This window comes from Apteryx mantelli, chromosome 3 (genome assembly GCF_036417845.1).
Source record: "Apteryx mantelli isolate bAptMan1 chromosome 3, bAptMan1.hap1, whole genome shotgun sequence".
Taxonomy (NCBI): domain Eukaryota; kingdom Metazoa; phylum Chordata; class Aves; order Apterygiformes; family Apterygidae; genus Apteryx; species Apteryx mantelli.
The window spans coordinates 87,315,910-87,340,360 of NC_089980.1; the positions used below are offsets into that span (position 1 = coordinate 87,315,910).

The 24,451-nt window shown below is 39.1% G+C and overlaps 1 protein-coding gene across 4 annotated transcripts in view; it reads left to right on the forward strand.

The window, feature by feature from the left end:
* CDK19 (cyclin dependent kinase 19) overlaps nucleotides 1-23,894 on the forward strand; it is a 142,595-nt gene extending 118,701 nt beyond the window's left edge. For all 4 annotated transcript variants that reach the window (XM_067293855.1, XM_067293857.1, XM_067293856.1 and 1 more), the window contains 7 exons: nucleotides 4,259-4,402; nucleotides 4,656-4,725; nucleotides 5,961-6,033; nucleotides 10,046-10,143; nucleotides 11,695-11,773; nucleotides 15,838-16,104; nucleotides 19,591-23,894. In XM_067293855.1, coding sequence (XP_067149956.1) covers nucleotides 4,259-4,402; nucleotides 4,656-4,725; nucleotides 5,961-6,033; nucleotides 10,046-10,143; nucleotides 11,695-11,773; nucleotides 15,838-16,104; nucleotides 19,591-19,722 — 863 coding nt within the window. In that variant the 3' untranslated portion in view covers nucleotides 19,723-23,894. The remainder of the gene's footprint in view (nucleotides 1-4,258; nucleotides 4,403-4,655; nucleotides 4,726-5,960; nucleotides 6,034-10,045; nucleotides 10,144-11,694; nucleotides 11,774-15,837; nucleotides 16,105-19,590) is intronic.
* The last annotated feature ends 557 nt before the right edge of the window (nucleotides 23,895-24,451 follow it).

A 24,451-nucleotide genomic window follows, 5' to 3' on the forward strand; every position in this document is an offset into this window, starting at 1 on the left:
TTTGTCTCTGTTCTGTCTTCAGTGAAACATTGTAGTTAATATGCATGGGGAAAGATGTTTCCTTTTGAGAATCAAGGCTGTTGTCTCAATAAATTGTCTTATTGTCTTAATAGTCTTAAAGAATGTTTCCAAAATGTTGGCACAAATGCAGAAATGAGATTGTGCTGTCATAGAAAGGAAGGAATACATGAGCGTTTGCCTACTTAATCAGCCCTATCATTAGAACACCTACCTTGGCATCCTTTTGTACTCGCTCCTGGGCTTTGGCACTGGAGTAGAGCGGGTCATGCAGGATCTTCTCAGATTGAGTAGCTGACCTACAAAGCTATTAGCGTCACAGGTTTCAAAACTGGGACGTGGGCAGCTGTACAAACATCCTGGTGATCGGGACACCTGGGCGTCTGTAGGAGGAATCTGTTTATCAGCAGCAAGGGGCCATCTTTAAAAGGCTGGTATTTTTTCCCTTTACGAAGTCATTATGTTATACCTGAGAAAAATTGTTACAGTGGAAGGATATTGCACTGGTGAAGAGCTGTGAGGGGGACCTGAGCAAGCTGTTCACTGGAGAATCTAGGGAAAGGACTTTGCTGCGAAGGCCTTCCCTACCACCCCTCGTTCAGAGAAAATGAATTTACTTCCAGAACCAGAGAGCAAAATTGGCTTGTGTTTAGGTTAAGTGTAAACCGGGGGAAAGTGGGCAGTCTGGAGGTATTGGAGGGCAAAGTGTTTGAAATATTGGGGATCATGTTAGCATCTGAATTTATGAATACCTATGCAGTCAAGTCTCTGGACCTTCAGAAGTTTGTGCCCTACGCAAGAATCTTTTTATTGACGCTTCTGTGAAGCACGTCCTGTATGCTTATCCTACTGTGCTGTTTCCCTGATGAAGAACAACTTTTACCATGGATCATTTTGCAAACTTCATGATAGTGGAGGAAAGGATGGAAGACAGAACCATCCTTATAGGAATGGTTGTGTCACTCTAGTATATTTATTAGGTTCCTTCTGGTACATCAGATCAGAAAACGTTTTGTCTTCAGCACAACCTTATGGGATGTATGTGGCCCAGTTTTCAGTGGTTCTGGGACATACAAGTTAAAATGGATGCTGTCTCTGGTTTAGCTTTGGCTCAGGAAGAGATGGAAAATTTTGCCTCTTTTTTTAAATACATTTTAGTCTTATTTATAATAAAACTGTTATACAGTTTTGGTTATAAGTATTATAAGAAGCTCCCATTGCATTAAAGGTAGATATGCACTAGATGAATAACATGTACTGTATTTGAAAAATACTGTTTGCATGTTTTAAGCCTTGCTTTGTAAATGCCCACTTATAAGGGACAATACTTATTTGGAATAGACTCTTTGATTCTAACAGGATATAATCATCATTAATCTTTTTTATGGCCCATATTCTGAAAACATTTGAAATGAGGTTGCATAGGGAATTACTAATTGTCACATTTTTTCCATAGTCAGATCTTAAATTCGTATTTGTTTGACTAATATGAACAATGTAAGGAATAAATGCTTATTAGGGATGCTTATATTGATGAAGTTACGTTTTACAGAATTTAACAAGTTATTCCTGCTAGAAAAATGCTACACATTTGTAAATAATTACTGTAAATTATAAATACTACAAAAAAATGGGATAGACAAACTTGACAGAAAATCATTAACAGTGAGAATGGTTTCAATATGTATCAAGGATGTGTTTAAGATCAAGTTACACAAAAGTTAGATTCATGAAGAAAAGGCCCTGACCTGTTTGAACTGCAGTTTTCCAGCTGTTTAATCTTCATGTATGGAAATTAAAGCTTCAGGCTTTCTATAGTAAGTATTTTGGGGTAGTTTACATTAATTCTTTGAAGCTGAAGGATATGTAGGAAGAAACCTAAAGGATTGAACCCCAGCACTGTGAATTACTCGAGAACATAATGACTGATTAGTGTTAAAGTATTGTCATGTTTGACTTGTCCAGAAATGCAGTCCAGAAGTATATCAGACACAAACTTGAAGTTATCAGTGCTTATTCAGATGTAACTTTCAGTTGCAATAATGTCTGTCTTTTTGAATTCTCAAAGGGTTTTAAATGTGCTGTCTGTATTAATCATAGAGCCAGGAAATGGGAATTCATCGCCCCAATGGTCCTTCTCTCGCACCATTCAGCTCATGAAACATCAGAGGTTCAAAGTTTGCAGTGTCACATCAGGAAGATTTTCCAATTCAACTTTACTGTCAACAAGATTACTACATTTTTTTTTCTTCAGATGGAAAAGATCAGTCAGGACACAGCAGTAATGAACAGAAGAACGTGCAGTGGCCCAGCCGTTCTCTCACTGTGTCATAGGCAGTAAGTGCTGCTGAAGGCCATGGTAACGGGGGGCTACAACCCCCTTGGCCTCTAGATAAACCATGCCCCAGAAGATTTTCCATTTGATATGAAAATTAATGAATAAGTAGTTTTAAATGAAGATGCTGTTCTTCAAGTAATAGATAATTTCTATACTATAGTAGATAATTTGTGGCTACTACCCACGTAGGAACTGTGATTAATACGCTGCCTTAGCTGCTTGAGCAGATAAAATCTCTAGAGCTAAAGATCTTGTTTTCATACAGATAACACTAATGAGAAAATCAAAGCAAGATAAAAACTTGGGAAAGTGATGTAATTCATATAGCAAGTTATACCCTGTTGAAATTGTAAAGTCTGATGAGATGTTATCAGACTTTCCTCTAAAGGAGGTTGGGGGAAAGGCTTATAAATCGGGACACCCCTAAAAAACCCAAACCCTATATCTGTAACATATTGAAAATGGAATAGACCTGATTTGACAAAGAGAGGGCCTGTATGATGGCTCTTTTTTCGTCTCCACCTTTTGTGATTCCAGAGGAGAAGCAGTGCTTTTTTTTCTTTTTTCAGTAAACTACGTGTCTCCTAGGCAGCGTGGCACAGACAGCACCAGTGAGAGGTGGTGGGTTTTTGAGTCTTTTAGATAAGTTGCATACAGATAATAAAAGCAAGTGGTCTTTTTTTTTTTTTTTTTTTGTGGTGGTGATGTTCTGTTCAGTTTGAATCTAATAAACCAAACTCCGAGTTAGTTAGTTCTCTATCTATGTTAGTTAGTACCTCTGTCTGTTATCTTTAAAATAAGGGTAAACTGCTTTCTGTGTATATACTATTAAATTTGATGAAGTTCAAAAGGTCTCCCAGGGTCATCTAGCCTATCCTCAGCTATCAGACAAGGCTTCTACGTTCTTGTATTCAGTAATCTATGTTCATTATTTGTCTCATCTTGACACCTTTTTCCGGAATTATATTCTAGACATATTGTATTTGTCAATGTAACAGATCTTTTTTTTTTTTTCTGCCAGTAACCTTTTCCTCACTGACAAATTCATACTTTTGTTTTAAGATACATAATGAAGCATTAGGGTCTTACAGAACACTAGGATTGATGGTAATAGTAGTAGGTAGAATGATTACATGTAATCTAGAAATTTCTTTTACAGTAAATGAAACTATTGTTCTTGTATATGATATATTTAGTTTTGAAAAGCATATTAATGAAAAGTTTATGAAATGGAGGTTGCTATTTCGTAACATTAAAACAGCAGTATATCACACTGTTGTTTTGTGCATGTGTGCAAGCTGTAGATGAGACGGGTCTAGTATTGTTCCAGTGGGAGTTAGTTGTCAAGTATGATTTTTTTTTTTCTCCTTAATTTGGTAATCAGTCTCTACTCTCAATTAAAATTAGGATCCTATTTCTCCATTTTGCACTATTTGTCTAGACATACGAGTCATTAGTCTCTTCCTTGTTAGTATGTATTTGCTTATCAATTTTCTATTTGGAATTGTTCTAAAGTACGTGATAGAATTTTTATTTGAATATATCCTTTGAGGGGATTAATGTTCTGGTTTTTATAGTCAGGTGAATGCCCTTTAGGCTGTGTTGTCAGCAAAAACTGTGTGGGTTTCTGCCATAACTGTGAATAAATTAAATGCTGGACTGCCAGTGTACAACTTGAAACAGAATTTGGAAACTGTGATTTTGCTTGTAAAATCTGGAGATAGAGTTTTTTCCCTTTTTTATTTATTATGTTAATGCATTTTTTTTTTAAATACTGTACGTAATTGTACTGTGAGACTTGTCTTACAGTAGTTATATAGATTGTTCAGGAATTGTACAGAAACAAAAATCAAAGTGATGAAATACAGTGAATTCGCATGAATGATCCTCCTTCTCTCCTAGATATTTGGGCAATTGGCTGTATATTTGCTGAACTATTGACTTCGGAACCTATATTTCACTGTCGTCAGGAGGACATCAAAACAAGTAATCCTTTTCATCATGATCAGCTAGATCGCATTTTCAGTGTAATGGGATTCCCTGCAGGTAATTTATTTTCATTAAAGGGTCAGACATAATGCTACTGAGCTGAATTTTGTTCTAAAAGAAATGCCTAGTTGTTTGTACAGGTACATAGAAGCTGTCAGTGTGATGGATTTGGAAGTGCTGACAATTATGGAACAATAATACCAACAAACATAAAAAGTCAAACAACTCCTGTAGCTGTTTCTTCTCATGTGTTACTTGACCTATCCTTTAAGTATTTTAAATGCTTCTCCTTTTTTTTTCCCCCACAAAGATAAAGATTGGGAAGACATAAGAAAGATGCCAGAATATCCAACTCTTCAAAAAGATTTTAGAAGAACAACGTAAGTGGATGATAACAAAAGTTCAGTGAATGTAGCACATATGAAGAAATTAGCTCCTACTGTCTTTGAACTCTTTTTTATTTTTTCATTTTATTTTATTTTTTATTTTGGAGCATTTGGGTTCTAAGACTGTGACAGCTCTCCTGTTTCAAATTAGGTGTTTTGCTTGAAGGGTGTTCTTTCCCCTAGGTGCTTAAAAGCATCAGCTGGATGGCCTTCTGGAAGGAATCATTATAAGTACCATTTAATCTATGGCAGGCAAAATTGAATGGGGTTGCTTAAACCACTTATATTAGCTGTTCAAGATAACTTCATTCATTTTGTGTCGGAAGGATTAGGGAAGTACTTCCTTGGTCCCTTTGACCAGCAGAGATCTGAGCCAATAATGTGGTGGTCATAAGTTGCTGTGGAAGGTAATGTGCACAACAGGTAGTGATGTAAAGTCCATCTGGGATCTGAGAATTTCCTGCTTTTAGTGTTGCCAAGTGCTTTGATTAAATTAGTCAGGTGATGTTGATAGATCAGAAGGCATAAGGAGCAACACAGATTATGTTTTAAGGCAGAGGAATGGGATTTGGGAGTTTTGGTTTCTGTGTCTGGCTCTCTCATGGATTCATTAAGCTGACTTTAAACAAGCTATGAAGCTTCTCTGTGCCTGAAGTTTCTTTCTCTTTAAAATAGCTGTAGTTAACCTCTGGATTTATAGATTAAAGGCAAGGCACAGTACAGGTCGTACATATTTTGGGTGTTTTCAAGCTCAGGAGCTATAAGGACTGTGCGGTTTGCTGCAGGTGGGAGTGGGGAGATAGAGTGGTGAACTAATTTCTCTGCCAGATTGCAAGTGGAAGAAACAGTAGCTTAGTTGTTGCACTGTTAAGAGCTGCTCTGCGCTTTCTGTGGTAGAGTTGCTTTAGGAAAGTAGCACATAAACTTCTTCAGCTTGAGTTTCTCTGTCATACGCCAATGTCAACAGCTTATCCATACACTATAAAAGTTGCATGTTCCGTTGAAACAATCTATACACAGTTGATTTGACTGCTAGTACTGCTACTACTACTAGTGAAAGACATGCTTGGAATGTGAACTGCTAGATATGTCTGACATGATTTCTGATAGCAGTTCTTTTCATGTTTTACTTATTAAAGGCTGGTAAGCATTTTTGTGATCACTTGGTACAGTTCTGTATTTTGATGCTGCTTTGTTTCTGAAATGTCTTTTTTAACAATATTTTTCAGATATGCCAACAGTAGCCTCATAAAATACATGGAGAAACACAAAGTCAAGCCTGACAGCAAAGTTTTTCTTTTGGTAGGTACAATTTGAAAATCATTGTGATGATAGAAGTGAAATGTGTTTCTGACAGTAGTAATATCTGTGCCTATTCCTCTATTTTATTCTAATGAACACTGGTATAAAAGAAATCTGTTTATCACTAACTAGCCATTTTTGAGATGTTTACTCTTTGTATACGTTCATGTTGAGGGTGCGCTTAAACTGCTGCTACTCAAGATCTGAAGCATTTACCTAACTAAATCTGCAGGGCATTTGTGTACCCAGCCTTACTCCTAGACTTGCTGTACAAATAAAATAGTATTATGTATCCCCTGGTTCTGCTTGGCTTCAGAATCCCAAGAGCTGGAGAGTTCTGTGGGGAAAAAAGGGAAGAAAGGATAATAGATGTGCATGTGGGCAAAACATCTTCAAGAAATTTAATTATTTCCTGTAGTAAACTTTGGTTTTGTTTTTTTCTTCCCTCTGATGATAGTCTACCTCTACTCTGTGTATTTGTACTCTGTATTTGTTGGTTACCTGGTTGAGTCATCCACTGTAGCTGACTGCAGGTTGCTTTGCCTATTACAGCATCATTTCTGGATACGTCTGTGATGACTTAGTCCTTTCTAAAGTTATGAATGAAGTTCGAAGTGACTTTGCTAATGCTGTGAATAGGGAGTCACTGTAATGAGGTTTTTAGTGCGTCTTGAGTTCTGGTAGTCTGTTTTCATCATTAGAGATAGATTCAGCTTGGCAGTCTCCTTGAAAATTTTGTTCTTTGCCTTATTAGTATCTTCTGGATAATGACAAAAATAGCTGTAGAAACAGAATAGGTTGGTCCTAAGTGGGTGGGATGATGGGACTTGCTGATATCCAGCATATGAAGGGAAGCATTCATGTGAGAAATGTGAAACTTTATTAAAATAATTAAAATTTCATAAACCTACTTTACTGGGCAGAAATTGGAATGATCTGGAGGAAGACACTAACTGAAAAGACCACAATTGTAAGATATGTCATTAGTTAACACCTGAATTTCCCCTCCTTTCGCCTAAAGGTGAAAGGCACCAGAAAGCCTGCTTTTGTGGTAAGGTAAAGAAGCAAATGATGGAGAAGTAGTGAACTAAAGTTAATGCAGGGTACGCCCTTGACTGAACAAATAGATAGGTGTCTCCCTATAAATTCCACTGTGTAATCATGAGGATGGGAACTGAGATTTTCAAAGGTCTAAGGGCTCTGTCTGAACATCATGAGGAAGACCTAGTTTGCTTAGCCAGGTAGATTTTCTTAGTCAATTTTTTTGCACTGTTAATAATCAGGGATGAATAGGAATGATTTGGTGATAGACCACAGAGATGGAGATTGCTCAGTCTCCCATATATCAGTCTCCCAGAGCTCTGTGAAAGAACATGCAGGAACACAGACAACTTTCTAGGTAGGTCATTGCTGCACTGAGGAGGTCCAGGCACCAGGATTGCCACAGCCGTGGTACTGCAAAGAGGATCAGTACCTGCCTTATCTTGAGACAGACCCTCAAAAACATCAGAACTTGAAGGAAAGGTGTACATTGCTCTCCCATTTCAAGAAATTAAAATTGCACCTGCCTAGGAGGCTGGGAGTACACTGATTCTGAAGCAGACTTCCTGAAACTCCTTGTTCATATCTGAGGCAGTTAGGTTGTTTTTTGAGGTAACCTCTGTCTTGTAAGATGACCTCTGAGGATATCTACTTTGTAATCTTTGTTGATTGAGATTTTGTGATAGAGAATAGGTGAGTACAGTACCAAGTAGGATAGCACGCGACTCTTGACAAAGAGGAGGCTATCATGGCACTCTGCCGACTGACACAGAACGTTAATGTCTACATGAAAGCCAGAAAGTATTTCCATCCAGGAAGAGAGGCATCTGCTCTTGCTGCCCTGGAATAGTTACAAACATTGTATTTATAGCCATCATGTCAGGCCAGTAGAGCCTGACAGTCAGTAATCTTGAATTGGAGAGCTGCTGAGAAGTATGAGAGTCTGTTGATAGAGTCCAGTCTCACAGGCTTTCTACATTGTAATAGCAACTGTTACCCTGAAAGCAAATTGTGTCCAGATTTTTTGTTGTTGTTGTTCACTTTCCTGGAAGCAGCAGAAGCTACAGAACACCAGACTGTCGAAGAAAGTTGGCCCCCAGTAGCATCCCTGATAGGCAGAATATCTCACTTAGAGTGATATTGTATGTGGCATCACCTGGAATGAGCAAACTTATTATATTCTTTGGGGTGGAGAGCGATTATTAAGAGAGTGAGAAGCTCATTAAGAGGTCCATTAAGAGGTCTTCAGATCTTCTGCAGTGGTGGAATAGCCTTGTCTTTGAATGACACAGAAAACAGATTATATTTGGAGATTCCCTGTGATGAAGGTGGTATTGGGCAAAAACTTGGAGGAGGTTTCTCTTGAGTAGTACAGCAGCAACCAGTTCTGAGGAAGGAGTGTGGTAGTGCAGAGCTGATGCCCTGTATTCCTCCTCTTCTGCCCATGACCACATGCAGTACCGAAGAGCAGGAGTGGCCATATAGGAACATGAGCACTTGTCCCTGCAGTCACTGTGGAAGAATTAGGGAGGAGTATGTTGAATCACCTGTAATGGTGCCTTTGTCCCATTAAATTTACTGTTATCTTTAAAACTGCATAGGGCTATGCAGTATCTGACACTACAAAACACAATAAATAAAGTGTGCCATGCAAACTCTCTGGGTGTGTATGATGCAGGACAAGTGTGGGCATCTTGAGGTACACTTCTGAATAAGTGGCAGGAATCAATTCAAGAGCTGGTTGCAAGTGGTCTGATAGGTGGAGAACCAGCCCAGAGGACTTTTTCTTGTCTGGCCAGTCTGTTGGTGTCCACAGCTCGTAAAGTAAAGGGAACAAGGAGAGATGGACGGGAAGTGGTGAAAGTATAGAGAATTTGATGAGACCCGATCTAGAAGTAGGGTTAATTGCAGCTGTTGAGAGATGAAGTGCAGGGAATGATCTCTTCTTCAGGAGGATGAGTGCTTTCTGCTGCTGTTTACTATACTGGCTATCTGAAGTATAGAAATGTTTACCAGAACCTTGATTTATTAAAACAAAACCCAAACATACTTATGCCAAAAACCCGTTCTTTTGCTGGATATCCAGGGAAATTTTGTTTGAGGTCTGGAAGATAGGAGTTTGAGCTAAGATGTCCTCTGCAGAAGGAATTTTATTTTCACTGTTGACTTGAATTAGACAAGAGTATTGTGTGAGGGCATGATACTGTACAATGTAATCTGAGCACCAAAGTTTGTATAGCAAGTTTATCAGAATGTGATTTAAAAAAAAAAAGGATGAGAAACAGCCTGTTATCACTATAATTCCTATTTTGTACTACTGACATATTATCATCTTTTTAAGTCTGGTGCAGTCAACAGCCTTCCAGCTAACAAATTCATTATTGCTTTCCTTCTAGCAAGGAAAAAAGGTTACTAGGAAGGTTCTGCTTCTCCTCTTTCTCATGTCAATACCAATTAGAGTGTGATTTTGACCTGTGTGAGTGGCAGAGTGCACTGACTCTGAAATGTTGCCAGTGGGAGAGATGAAGATTTATTGTTTTCATCTCTAATGCAATATGGGGAGTCCTGCTCATATTCAGAGCGTTCTCCTCTGATGCTCTTTTCCTGTTATGTCAGCAGTAGGGAGCAGTATAAAAGCTATAAAAGCGCTACAACAAAACACCATTATTTAGAAGTGATGCTTTATGAACCTTAATAGCTGAATTTAGCACCATTGTAGCACAGAGATTCAGCCCTAACAATTAATACTGCCAGATACTTAACAGTATTTCTTATGTGAGAAGTACTTCATAGTCTTAGTGCTTTGATGAATGTGCGTTCTGTCTCTTTACTGAGCACGAAATGCTAACTTATGCTTATCTGGGCAAGCCACAGATGATTTAACAGTCCATGATCTGAGATGTACAAGTCATAAGTTTGAAAAATGATAATTTGGTAAGCTTTTTGCTATTTCTAATGTTACACTTTGCAGCTTCAGAAACTTCTTACTATGGACCCTACGAAGAGAATTACCTCAGAGCAGGCTTTGCAGGACCCCTACTTTCAAGAGGATCCTCTGCCTACATCAGAGTATGTATTCCCTCTACTGTGCTCTTCAGGAATATCTTCTGTCTGCTAAATGCTTATCTCTGATAGTGAGGCGACAGCTGAAAAATTGAGATAGCTACCTGTAGCCGTAGTTCAGGCACGCTAAGTAGAAACTATTAGTGCGGCTTTGAAGTGTCTGTAGCTACTGGTGCTGGAGCTGAGTGGTCAGAGACAATATACCAGTGTCAGTAGTACTGTAGTTCTGAACCTGTTATCAGATGAAGTGACCATACTATTGCAGTGTTCAGAGTATAACTCTGGGCCTGTTCTGCTCTGCTTGCACAGCCTCGCACAGCCCTGCTCTCCACTGCCCAGTTTCATGGTGCTTCTCCCTAGGACTAGGACGCTTCTCTGACCTACAGCACATTCCCATGCCCTCTTCTGAGGGGACATATCACAACAAGGAGAGAAAAGAGAAGGATCATTGTCTCCCTGAAATCCCACAGGTCCCCTTGTTCAGAAGCTTGAGAATACAGATTTTACATATCTACCTGTGTATTTTACTGTCGTGAAAGATTCTAGTGGTATAGTCAAGTGTTACTGGCAGACTTTCCTCTTCCGGTTTCTCTTCCCAGCTTGTAGAATTGCAGTGGGTTAGGGCACAGGAGCTGGATGCAGGGAGACTTCCTCTTTTGCTTTCACTGCTTCCTCTGCCAGCAGGCCACACAGAAGGAGGGAACACATTCACCAGAGTGCAGAAGGATGAGTCTGGTTGAGTCTAGGAAGCTTTTTTTAATTGAACAAGCCAAAACACTACTCAGCGCCTAGGTTAGGCACTTTAAAAATCATACTGTGTTGATTGTACTGTAAATGACATCTGAGATTTCTGCCAATGTCCAGAATTGCTGAAGTTGATAGTGGTCGAATATCCACCAGTGATTTTCTATCTAGTATTTATCTGATACTATCCTATGTAGTGCTGTAGCTCCCCCTGGATTACAGGATAACATTATGATAAAGTATCTGCCGTAAACATCAAGGGATGTTCCAAATCCTATTAGCTAACTCAGTTTAAAAGCTATCTTTTTTTCTCTAAACAAGACTGAGAGAGTCAGGTCTTGTTACTAATTGATAGTAACTCTGTAGCTGTGATTGACAAATACATTTAAAGCCCACTGTAAGTCAGAGGGGCTCATAAGACACGAATTTTCTTTGGCTCAAGCCCTTTATTCAGTGAGCCATGCATGCTATAGCTAGATGTTGTGGAACTTCTGGCTGCTAAGACATTGTATTTATTCATTTTGCCATCTGAATCAACAAGTGGTCTTTCTGGCATTCAGGCATTCAGCCATGCTATGATTTCTAAATGATGGCATCTTGCCAGCACAGAAAAGATCTGACATTATGGTCAGCATCTAGTTGCTTGTATCTGCTGCTATCTTGGGTGTTTACAGTGCCATTCACTTATGGAAACAGGACTCACCAAATACCAGAAATTAAATTGTGTTGTATTTCAGATGTTTTTAATAGAACATTAAGCAACTGTATTTCATATACATATTTGCTGAGTGTTTACTGTTTGCTGTATTTCAGTGTATTTGCTGGCTGCCAGATTCCATATCCTAAACGAGAATTCCTCAATGAAGATGAACCTGAAGAGAAAGGAGATAAGGTATAATAAGCATATTTTTTTTTCTTTCAAGTATGCAACAAGGAAAGTCATGGTGCTCCCAAATGAAAACTGATAAAATGTGAATGGTTAACCAAAAATATGTTTTTCCAGGCAAGACTGTCTCAAAACGGTCTCACAGCAAGATTAAAAGTATCACATGACTTTGGGGTGTATCAGTCTGTGTCGCCAGCACAGTTAGTCCCGACCTATGGGGAATGAGCTGGATGTGTTGTTCTGTCAGCAATAGCCTGCTTTCAGCTGCCATCATTCCAAGAGGACCTAAGGGGGACCTGGCCTCTGCCTCCTCCTTCATCGGATGATGAAAATGCATCATGATCACATGAAAAGAATGGTATTTCCATTGTATGATTGGCATACATCCAACCATTTGGAGGGAAGGGAGATGGTTGTCAAGGTCTCAAAAAAATAGTGGTAGCCTGCTTCTGACACTACATCAGAACATTTCATCCATCTACATGCAGTTTCCTGATTGTGTTTTAAGGGCCCTCAAACAAAGGAGTAATAAGGAACATGAGCTGTTCTGATAGTGGCAATCTACTCTGAATACCCTCTTTCCCATGGCCCCTCAGACGAGGGGCAAGAACTTGTCTACGTTCATAGTAAATTTTGGTGTATTTGGGACATACTTGATTTGCTTTGTGTGCATAGCTCAGCTGTGCTACACAACCACAGTGAATGTCCCATCATGGTGTGAAGGCTGGATAGTACTGCTCTAGTGCATAAGACAGCTTGTTATTTTTGCTTAAAAGTGTACAGTGAGGCACCAATAGTAATGTATAGCTAGAAAAAGATGAAGAAAGCGGCCTTAATTTGTAATTAGCTGAGGGCTACATGAGAAGGACTGTTAATTAGCTGAGGGCTACATGAGAGAGACTGTTTTGGGGGACCCTTTTGACTCTGCGTATCTTCTGGTTCAGATACTCTGTGTAAGGTGATAACCTAGCTGTGTTTAAAAGTATGCCTTAATACATTTCAGACAGTAAAATTTATTTTCTGGACAGATATTGTAGATTCTTTTGTACTGAGGACAAATGGTAATGTCAAGTGGGATTTTTTTTTTGTCCAGATAGTTTTTCAAAAAGAGGAAACTGAAAAACCTAAGCAAAAATACAACGAAAGTCATGATACTGCTTTGATTGTAATTTAGATACTAGCTTTGCTCTAACTCTCACAGCTTTAAAAACAAGAACAAGCCTTATGAATTAAAATGACTCTGGCTTTTGTTAAGTTAGTGTATTTAAAAGTAAATATCTTTTTTTTTCATGGGACCTTTGGAGGAAAAAAACAATAGAATGTTTATGTTCAAAACAGCCATTGTGTAAATGGTCTTTGAGATTGTTGGGGACAGTCACGTATTTATGCACACTGTAAATTAACTAAATGGTCTGAAAAAAGTTTTATTTAAGTCACGCATTACTCATTGAATCTGTTCTCACAGTGCAGAATATATGAAGGCAAAGCGTGTTCTAAAAATTGGACCTGTGCCATGTTTTGTTTCTTTATGCTGGTGTTCCAAGTGAAAGGATTTTTTTTTAATAGTGTTACTTTCTGATTTGTTTTAAAACCATAAATATCTGTTTAGCTCTTGGAAACCTACAGGGGTTCTCTGTGTTTATTTGTGTGGAACTTGCATCTTCTTTGAACAACCTTTCACATGAACAAGTTCAGAATGTTCAATCATCAGTCAGGAAAGCTAAATGCATGCTCATAAAGCAAAATGAAAAGATTCTTTTCTCATTACAAGTCTGTTAAGTAGGTTCTGTTAGATTCATTTCTGCTAGATAGGACTGAATTTTCATTCTAGTAACTTGGGCTTCGCTGAGAGGTGACGTGTGGTAATACGTTGCTAGCTAAACTTCAGACAAGTTTATTTAATTTAGGAACCACCATGAACTAGGCTGACTAGAGCACGTTTTTGCTGGCATAAGCTGTTTCCTGCACTAAGATGGTTTCCCAGTACAGCTGGGTCCCAACAAGAATCTAACACAGAGTAGATCTTGGTCTCTACCAAGGCCATAAGAGTAGTAGCTGCACAGAAGAGCAATCTTGGCCTAGTCAGGTAAATTTTGTGGTAATGTCCAGAGTTAGAAAACAGAGGACCTATGACAAACTGTTGTTCTTAATTATGTTAGTTCCTGCCATGTTTGTTTGCATGTAACAAAATTGCTATTTTTCAGCTCTCACAGTATCAACACCCTCTCTTGCATCCAAACACACCTAAGAAAATAGAAATCTCGGAATTCTAGCACAAATATGGGCTTAGTTACTGGAGCTTGTTTGTATAAGTGAAGCTCAAAACATTATTAAAAAAGATAAATTGCTTCTTAAAAGAAGGTGAACTTTAATTTTAAAAGTTAATCAAGCCAGTTTGTCAAAATCTCCCTGGAAATAGAATCTGACTGGGATGGGATTTGAGGACTACAGGCAGGAGGATATAATAGTGGTTTTGCTAAACATTAGATGGAAATACAAGCCACCCCTAAGTCCTTGAAGATGCAATGTTTCTTTGTGATCTTAAATGAATATGTCATTGCAAATTTCATCTGAATGTGTCTTGGGAAACTGTTGTGATGAACAGCATCACAGAAGATTTTCATGTCATTTATCTGAGGTATCTAAATGGCTTTTGATTATTGGGGGTGTCAAGAAATTTCTGCTAGTGGCAATGGGTTGCTGTGCTTTCCGAGAAATTAATAATGTGAGATTTTTATAAAAGTCTGTCATACCAAAGCTTTGATAATTACATAAGCAGATGTGCTAGGAAAAAAAGGCTGTGCTGAAATGTTCCATACCCCCATATGGTATTTTAGGGGTTTTATTAAGTGCAGGGCTTTTTAACTCAAGCCATGAATATTTGTAGGGTTTTTTCATGATGAGCAAGTTACATATCTCACATTTGGAGTGAAATTGCTTTCCTTTGCAATTCTCTTATTTGCTTCAGTGCTCTGTTGGAGGAGCCCTGCCTAGTGCTTGAAAGCAGACAAATGGATGGTATTTCCTGTTAAGTGTCTCACCAAGGAGGTCATGGTTGCACTCTGCTGGTTTTCCAACCTTTCCTCAAGTCTCCTAACCATCCTTCCAGTCTGTAACCGTCTAGAGCCAGAACAGTACAATGTCTTTTGCTCTTGTGTTCCCTTTCTTAACTTTTTTCTCCCTTTTGTGGCACCTTTCTCTTTGTCTCTCTTGCTGCTAGGCCCCAGTGTCATCTCAGTTGTCTGACTTCTCTTCCATAACTACTCTTTTCTTTCCCTTGCCAGATTCTTCCTTCAGCTGTTTCCTCCTCCTTTTTCCTTCAACTACTTATCTCTGAGCAATTTTCATTTTTCTGTTATTTCAGTTAGATTTTCTGACCCCATACCTAGCACACCATGCTTGACTGTATTCCCAGTATACCTCTTTACAAGGTGCTGAAAGCACAAGAGAGTAAAAAAGTAATGAAAGCTGTTCTGGTTCTGACACCAAATTTCCTTGTAACCTGGAAGAAATTATATAATTTCTCTGGTCTCACTTTGCTTACCTTTCTGATGTTAATGCTGGCAACCTCCTCAGATTATTGTAATGTGTCATTTGTGAAAGTTTGAAAAGTGGCTTTAATTCTGAGTGAACAATGCCACTGAAGCACTTAGAATGATTTACTCTGGTTCACGACGTCTGCTGCTGAGCACTAGAGAAATTTTGGGTTTTTTGATTCAGTTCATTAGGTGATCACTGACTTATAAATAGTTCCTTCCATCCTCCTCTTGATATTCAGGCCTGAGTGCTTGGCTAGCTGTCAAAGTCCCTGGACACCCGTTCCAGTTCTAGTCTTGCTTGCTTTATTAAAAACCAAAACCACCGCAGCAAAACCAAAAATGAACCTCAAGTGATTAAACTTCTGATTAGGAAGCCTGTCCTTCCCTGATCAGCGCAGGGCTACCCCAGGCAGTACACAGCAACACAGAGGGGCTGCATTTCACCCTTCATGCAGCCCTGCTGTGATTCTTCCCGGTGCTGGTGGGTCACGAAGCGGTGGCGTGACGATGCCTTGTTGCCCTCTCTCCTAGAACCAGCAGCAGCAGAATCAGCATCAGCCGCAAGCAGCCCCACAGCAGCAGGCGCAGGCAGCGCCGCAGCAGGCACAAGCGCAGCAGCAGAACAGCACCCAGACCAATGGCACGGCCGGCGGCGCCGGCGCGGGAGGAGGGGGCGCTGGCACGGGACTCCAGCACAGCCAGGACTCCAGCCTCAACCAGGTGCCTCCAACCAAGAAACCACGCATAGGGCCTTCAGGCACTAACTCGGGTGGGCCTGTCATGCCTTCAGATTATCAGGTACCCTCTTGAATTTTTACTGCTTTTGATACGGAAGGGCCGAAGTGTCACTTTCCCCCTTCCCCACCTCAAGAACAGATCATCTTTTAATGACTTTTTCTTGTAAGCTGAGCAGGCATGCTCTGATATATTAGATTAAAAATGTGGGTTTAAATCCTATTACAGCAGTAAAAAGGTTTTATTCTGTAGTCAGTAATTTTCAATAGAGTACCAGTACAAGTCTCATCAGCTATGCCCTGTGAAGTGTTGAGGACTGTCCCACTCCAGTAAAGCACTTAACCATGTGCTTAGCTTTATGTTTGAGAATAATCTTACTGAAGTCAGTAGAACCATTGCATGCGCTTAGATGCTGTGTTAGATCAAGTTCAGAATACACAGCTCTTGGCAAGATTAAGTCCTATGTGAGAAGCAGGAGCCAAGCTAGTACCAGGCTCTTTCATTAGATTTTTAACTTACTCTAGCTCATCTCATCACATGTGTGGAGCAGTTCTATAGCTTATTCTAATTTCTTGCTAACTTTACTTTTAATCTTAAAGAAAAACTGCATTTTAGCACGGGAATGATATACTGGTGCATCAGTATGATTCATGCTGAAGTGGGGCACAAACAGACATTATTTCTGATATGACCTGAGTTGAATAGATTTCATGTTTTCCAGTATGGTAGTATTCGAATTCGTAAGTAAATGCAGTATCACTGAATTATTTTTGAGTTTGCATACCTTACTAGAATTATTATTTCTCTCCACTGAAAAATGGACTTAGACTACATATACAAAGCATTGGATGAACCAGACTTGCTATAAATGTAGAAGAGGAGAAAGGTAGATATTATAAGATGATAAGGATTCTATCTGCTACTGTGTTCTGAGAGGCTCCAACCTTGGAAAATGGTCTGTTCAGGCTGCTTTTAACTTAAAATAAGCAGCTTTAAAAAAAAAAAAAAAACAGCTCTGGATTTGCTTTGACTTAGCCCTCCAGACCTCCTCCACAGACAATTGATTTCTCAGTGCCAGACATTTTTCTCCCATTTCTGTTTTAATTACAAATGCTCATGAAGACATTGAGGGCAACTTAAGGGTAAAGACAACTAGGTTTCTTTTTTGAAAAGTTCCAGACAGGCTTGAGGTCTGGACAGATCCCTGCAGCTGTCTGACTACGTAGTATTTATGGCTGGCCTGTTTTGGTCTATATTTTGGGGACTGGTGTGCTGTGTTTGATGATATCCGTTATAGAATGCTTATAAAGCTCTCTGAATTGTTGGCAAGTTTCCCCTTTACAAGTTGTTAGCAGTCTGAATCTCTTCTTTTGAGATAATTAGATTCTTTTTTATCCCCTATGACTCCTTCCTTCTAGACTACTTCTTTGATGCCTGTGCTGTTAATGATCTATATGTTCCCTTTACGTCACTTGCTAAATTGTATGGTCTGATTATCCATTTTTACACTTGTATTTGGCTATCTGCCCTTTAATTCTAGCTGGCTGTCTTCTATTCCAGAAAGGAATGTCTACAATTTGTCCATGTCTGACCTTGTTAAAACAAATTCTCCTCTGTGGAACTAAAATAAGCGTGGACAAGTTAAAATGTTCTTGTAGTCTTATGGCATTAATTTAATCCATTATTTCTTATTCAGAAGTAGGAAGAAGAATCCCTTTGCTTTGGGGTTGATTTAGCCTGTAATTTAAAATCTCTGTTGCAAATATTTTGTAGCTCACCAGCACCAGTCTTTGTTGCTTCTACAAATGACAGTGCAGTTCCTTAATTTTACTAGGCACTCCTTATGTGGTCTTGTTTTTTTGCTTAGCACTGTAAGCTGATGCTTTTCATCCAGAACTAGTTCCTACCTAATAGGTCATAATTCTTTCCTGTCAAAAGTTGCAAAAACTTTAAGAATTTTGAGACAAATTCCAGGTTTCAGGCATTCTCTGAATCATCCAACCACACATGCCAAGCATAATCTGGTTATTAACAGCATGCTTGCCACTGAGAGACGTCTCTTCCAAAGCCAACGTCCTGAGCTATTCTCTCCCAAACTGACCCTTGCACCCAAGTGAAGTCACTCCATGCAACCTATGGGGTGTGTTGATATTATACAGAGGTACAGTGGGCCACAAGGCTGGACTGTTAAGCTATAAATCTATGTAAACTACGCATAAAGGGCAGAAGTGTTTTACACTGCCTGCACTTGAGGTTCTTACTCTTCATCATCCAACTGGAAAGCTGTCAGGATGCTTTCACAGCCCTCCTAGTTGGGATACAGTCATTAGATGAGATCGCTGACTTGGGTATCGCCTTCACTGAACAGCATCTTGGTCTGTGGACAATGCTGTACTCTCACAGACCCACTTTCTCCACAGGGTTTCCATTGAGGAATCACACTTTTTCACAGGCTTTCTGTAACTCATAATTTTGATATTTGATCAGAATATAGGTTCTTAACACTTTTTGTGGAGGACTGTTGTTGGCCACAGTCCTGCTGATGACTCTTGGGCATAGCTGGGTAGAACCATCACCTAGACAGTGAACAGGACTCCTTACTGAATGAGTATCTGCCCCTGCACTTAACTTGGCTGAAAACAAAGTGCTTGCTGGCTGTGAATAGTATGTTTCTTGGGAACTTTCTTTCCTTGTGGATTGGAGTGGGGTTTGCCCTGCTAGAGAGCCTCCTGTACACTGATCAGTGCTGTTCATGCAAACACTGATTTGTAATGTATAAAACATTTAGAGAAGAACTAATGACGCACCTTGTTATTAACGCATGATAGGGAGTGGATATGGTAATAAACATGCAATTTAAGCAGGCTGGAGGTGGCAAGTGATCCTTGAATTTGGCTTGCTGAGATTGGGATCCACTGAGATAACATCTCAAACAGTGGAAAAAAGAACATTCGGGGAAATGAATGTTAGGGTGTTGCACGTACACATGCCCACCTTTAAGCAGGTACCTTGCTTCTAGTAGATAAAGCAGCAGGTTGAAAGACTTGCCTAAGATTATATTATTTTAATTTACCAGATGTTTTCTCGAGTTGGGTAAGTCATATGGTTGTCTTTTTCTCAGCAATAGAATACATTGTTTCTCTGTAACTTTTAGTTTTACCCATCTTGAAAGGGTGTGTGTCTCTAACAGTTGTTCGTTGTTGCATTAATTTAACAGTGCTGTGCAATAATGGTAGACTGAAGTTTCAGAAACAGTTGAAATGCAGAAAGGGATCTGATCTCTCTTTTATGTTGTATATTTTTCCTTCAAAAAGTTGATGTGTACGTGCTGTACTTTTAGTTGTCTGCCAGTCACCTAGCACATTTTGTGTGCTGTGTTAGTATTGCAGATTGATTACTTGTTCTGTGGGATCTTAAACAGTAACACTGTTCAGTTAGTTTCTCCAACAGTTAAATTTTAATGAGCTTTGGAGAGATTAAAAGTTTCCCGAGCTGCATAGTCCTAACAGGCTGTTTTTCCTTCCCTAACCCCCTTCTCTTTTTCTCCAGCACTCCAGCTCACGCCTGAGTTACCAAAGCAACATTCAGGGATCTTCTCAGTCCCAGAGTACAATGGGCTATTCCACATCATCTCAGCAGAGCTCTCAGTACCATCAATCTCATCAGTCCCACAGGTACTGAGAGGCCTGACAGACTGCACTCACAAAGGAATGGACTAAAAGCCAGAAGACTCCAGCAATATGAAGTTCATAATGACGAGAAGAACCAAAAATACAAACTATGATGCAGGATTCAAATTCATCATTGCAAAAGGAAAACTTTACTTACTGAAGACTTTTTTTCTTCCTCTCCTTGTTCCCCACCCCAACTCTGTCCCTTTATTGCCATAAAGGAGATTCTTGTGAAGTTTTCCTTCCTCCCTGCCCTTGCATGTGTTTCATTGTGGTTACTCTAATGAACCCTTCTGATCTGAACCCAGCACTTAACTTCTTTAACCTTTGGAATTTTGAAGGATTCCTGGTGCACCTTCCTTATGCTGTAGTGATTGCCATAAATCTGTCTTTTCAAATCTCTTTGATGGGATTTTAAAGTTTTAAAATCTTGAACTCCCAGGCTTTCAAGCTTGTATATAGTTAGTTTTATACTAGGCAAACCAGTTTAGCTATACAGGTATATTGCACCTTTTTAAAGCACTATATTATTTTCACAGGATATTACTGTTTTGCTCATGGATGTCAAGAACAGCAAATTTTACTGTTCCAGAGTATTTTACTATTCTGTTTTTATTAGTCTAGTTTTCAGGCGAGGTCTTAAAAATAAAAAAGAAAAGAAAAAAAGAAAAGGAAAAAAAAAGTAAAAAGAAAAAAAAGAAAAAAAAGCAACCCAAGTCTCTGCAGTTACAAATACGCTTCATGCTACTGGACTGAACACCAAACAAAAGATTGCTGATATTTCTTAACTCATTCACATTGAATTCTTGAAATCACAGTGATCATGCTCTGACTAGTTTTAACTTAAGCGTTATTTTAAATGAAACCATGACAGTCACATCAAAAGGAAATGCTTTCAGGATCCGTTGGAACAGAAGAATGGAATGTCTTCCCAGGCTGGACACCAAAATAGTCAGGAAAATGTATTTACTGCCCTCAAGTCTCAGTAGGAGTGTGGATGATAGGCTTGTTTTTCTGTTAAACAACTGATTAATGTATATGAGTCACTTTCCTAAATACAAAGCTGATAGAAATACTAAGATTTACAAAAGCAAATACACTTAATCATTTTATGTTAGAATGAATAATTAAGAAAAATTACTGTGTAGTTTGAAAAGCATGTTGAAAATTTGTTCCCTTTTCATGTTTATAATGCATATTCTATTTCCCTCACATTGCTGTGATTAACCCAGATTAGTTACACCAGATGCGCTTGATTGCACTGAAATGTTTCTTTTTCCCTAGAGCAAACATGTTTTGATTGTGCCTAAAGACTGTAAGTGGATGGGTAGCTGGCAGAAAATCCCCAGTAAATAAGCAGAGTTCAGAAGCATAATCAGAGGATCATTGTCCAACTTCTGCAACCACAGTTATTCGGAGAGACACAACATGTAATTTGGGGCAGCTTCATTTTTCTTCAGCCTTTAGGAAAAAGGCTGATTCTTGTTGCCGAAAACCTGGAAAAAACATTAATGCATTTAGAAAGCTACTAGCAGTGTAACATCAGCAGGCTTCTAAAATTGCCTGTCCAGAGAAAAGGTGAAGTGAGAAAGAAGGGTTTATATGTAAACAGTAAATGTGCCAGGCATTTATGCTGCCAAGTGTTCTCTTCTGTCCAGTGTCCGTGCAAGAAATTATATATACCAGTACACATTCACACTGAAATTATGATCAGACCTAGCAAGATTAGCAGATCTGTTTGCTCTGAGGAGAATGCTTTTTATCACAGCTAGACAAGAGAAATAAATACATTTCTACTGGGTTTGATCTCCCCAACACCTTTAGTGCCCCCGCCCTCCTCAAAAATGTGGTGTTTTCATGCCTTTTGTGAGCAGTTGGTTTGGTTTGGCCATGTTCGCCATCATGTGGTTTCGACAAGACCCAGCTTCTCTGGAGAAGTGGCTAAAACCTGCTTTTGTCGTCAAGTGGGTGAGAAGGTGGTGAAAATGAAAAGAAGCAATTTGAAGGAAAAAAGTCACAAATTATGTCTGTGGCAAAATAATCTCCCAAAGGATACTTTTCATGTGCAGTCCTTGAAATGCTACATATTGTATGTACCCTGGTAGCCTGTTTGAAGGAACAGTTTTTAATTGTTTCTTTATTTTATTTCAGTGAATCTGGGGTTACATTCTTTCCATAGGTGGAATTTCCCACCTCTTGCTAATGTTAGGACAAAGCACCTTTCAGCTAACAGAGACTTGGCCAATGCCATAAAATACCATTTTTTTTATATTCTTGTGATTTGACTTTCGCTTTTCTGGAAATTAACCTTTGGCAGAGTGATTTTTGTTCCCTCCTGTGCTTTTCACCCTTCCCCTCTCTCAAAATCCTCTCGTCTTTTCCTTTATAATTATCTAACATTTGTCCTCCCCGTACGGGAGCCTGTAGCTGATCATCAAAATTCAGATAATGGCAGGAGGTGATGGGGAGACACGTTACTGTATGATCAAGCTGGGCTCTTGTGCCAACAAGGCAAAATAATCCCCGGTGGAGATTAATCTGTGTATACAGTGTGAAATTTCACAGTGTTGTAAGGTGCTTTAATTCAGTGAGCTTCCAGCTTCTAGAGCGACTGCCAGGACCTTTGTCTAAGCTGAAGTGATATTTCTGTGTTTGTGAGACCCAACAGACGTCCCACGCTCCAGCCCTCTCTAGGTTGTGTGCACACGTGCGAAGCCGAGCTGACTTCTCCATGGCCTTCAAGCTAACAGCTGGAAGGAGAGTAGATAAAAGCAAAAGTGACTGTGGTAAAACATACGCTGCTGCGCACTCTTCTAGTTGCTTTCTGTCTTCTGGTTGTGAAATTTGCCTTTTCTTGGAAGCTTTATGTGTGTTTTCAGGGCGGATGGCAGTCCTAGTGAAAGAAGCCTTGCTTTTCAGGGGTAACTTCATGACGTAAAAACGCTCTGTTCTAAGCGAATTGTGTAGTGTGTCGTGGGAAGCCAGGACCACATCATTTTTATATTATTTTTGCCTGTGCAGTTTTGTTAGTGTTCATAGCTTTGTCTTTGCCCTTGATAGCCTCACCAAAGTGTTTCACGCTGGTACCGAGAGAGGCAAGTGCCACTGCCAGAGTTGTTTTCTCCTTCCCGTTGGCGCAATGGGAGAGTGGGCCATGAAATACAGCTTTTCTTATTTAACTCGGGGGAAACAGATGAGCGGGGAATGGGATTAGCAGCCTAGTCCGCATTGGTGAAGTTTATGTAGCACAAACTGCACAATGAAGGAAAAGTCTAGGGGAAGCCGCAAGTCCTGCACTGTATCTGTGACACTGTATCTGAGGGAGGGGGGGAAGCACATTCATAGAGGGAGGAGTGGAGGGATGCTAGAAGGGTTCAAATATGTATAATATTTTATATAAACATAATAAGCTTAGTTCCCCTTCATAATCTTCAGGAATGGTACTTTAACACCATTAAGCAAAGAACTGTTTTAGGAGTAAATAAATGTATTGTACATAAGGCCATACGTAATCTTCTAAAAATGTCGCTGGACAGGAGCGATGTGTATTACTATATGAAAAAAAGTCCTTAATGCACTGTTATCTCCTAAATATTTAGTAGTAAATTAATACTATTTAATTTTTTTAAAAATTTGTCTTGTGTAGACACTAAAAAGTATTACACAAAATGTGGACAGAACATGTCCTTTTTAACAGCAATTTAAAGAACTTTTTATATATGTAAGGTAGTATACTTTTCAAATTGTTCTAGCTGTATTTTCCCATGTTTACTATTTGTGGAAGTGTGCCTGTCTCTATTCAGTTATTTTTTTTCTAATAATTTCATGCACGCATCTTTCATTTTTGTAGTTTTCATTAGAAATTGTTGTGTATGCGCCTCATGCTGCCACAAAACTTTGCCGCTTTGGATCTGTGGTGGCCACATTCAGCAATGCCCATGCCAATGGGGTAGTAAGACCACAAAACAAAATATTTGTTTCTCATTCTAGAGTTAAGAGTTTACTGCTTTTAAGTTGTCCTGATGTCACTCTTGAAATGACTGTTAAAACTAAACTATGAGTTCATTGCATTTATTTTATATTCTTGGTTGTAATGAAATGGACTTGACTTTGCTTCAGTGTGAATTTTTTTAATAAAATAATATACATTTGTAATAATAATAAAAAGTTCAAATCAAATAAGTGTGCTGAAAAGTTTTTGTAAACATTGGCTTCGGGCTACAAAGAGGGAGAATATAGCCCACAAAATTACTGTTGTAATTATATTCAGGATGTTTATGATATCATACACCACACAAAACAAAACTTGCAAAACCTCAGAGTTGAAATTACAGCTTTTAAAATGCCCACGAGGATATTCATGGTCGTGTGTCTATCAAAATAGAAAGAAGCTTTATGGAAAACAAAATAGCTGGAATGGTTCTCTTAGGTTTTGTCCTCTGTTTAAAAGTATTCTAGCAAGTCACACTGATGCCACTTGTTGAGATTCATTATTACTAGCATGTCAATCCTATAGACTTGTCTTCTGAAAAAAGTTGTTCTACCGTGTTCTTCTTCCCACTGAGCCTTGGAGAATTTCAGGTATTCCAGGTGACAACATGGAGAGCGTGAGCTAGAATGTGGTGACATTTTTCAGCGTGAATTTGTATGTACTTTGCTAATCTCTGTATTTCAATCCCATCCAATCCTTGTTTCACAGATGGATAATCATTTCTTCTAAAAAAAACACACCTGTTTTC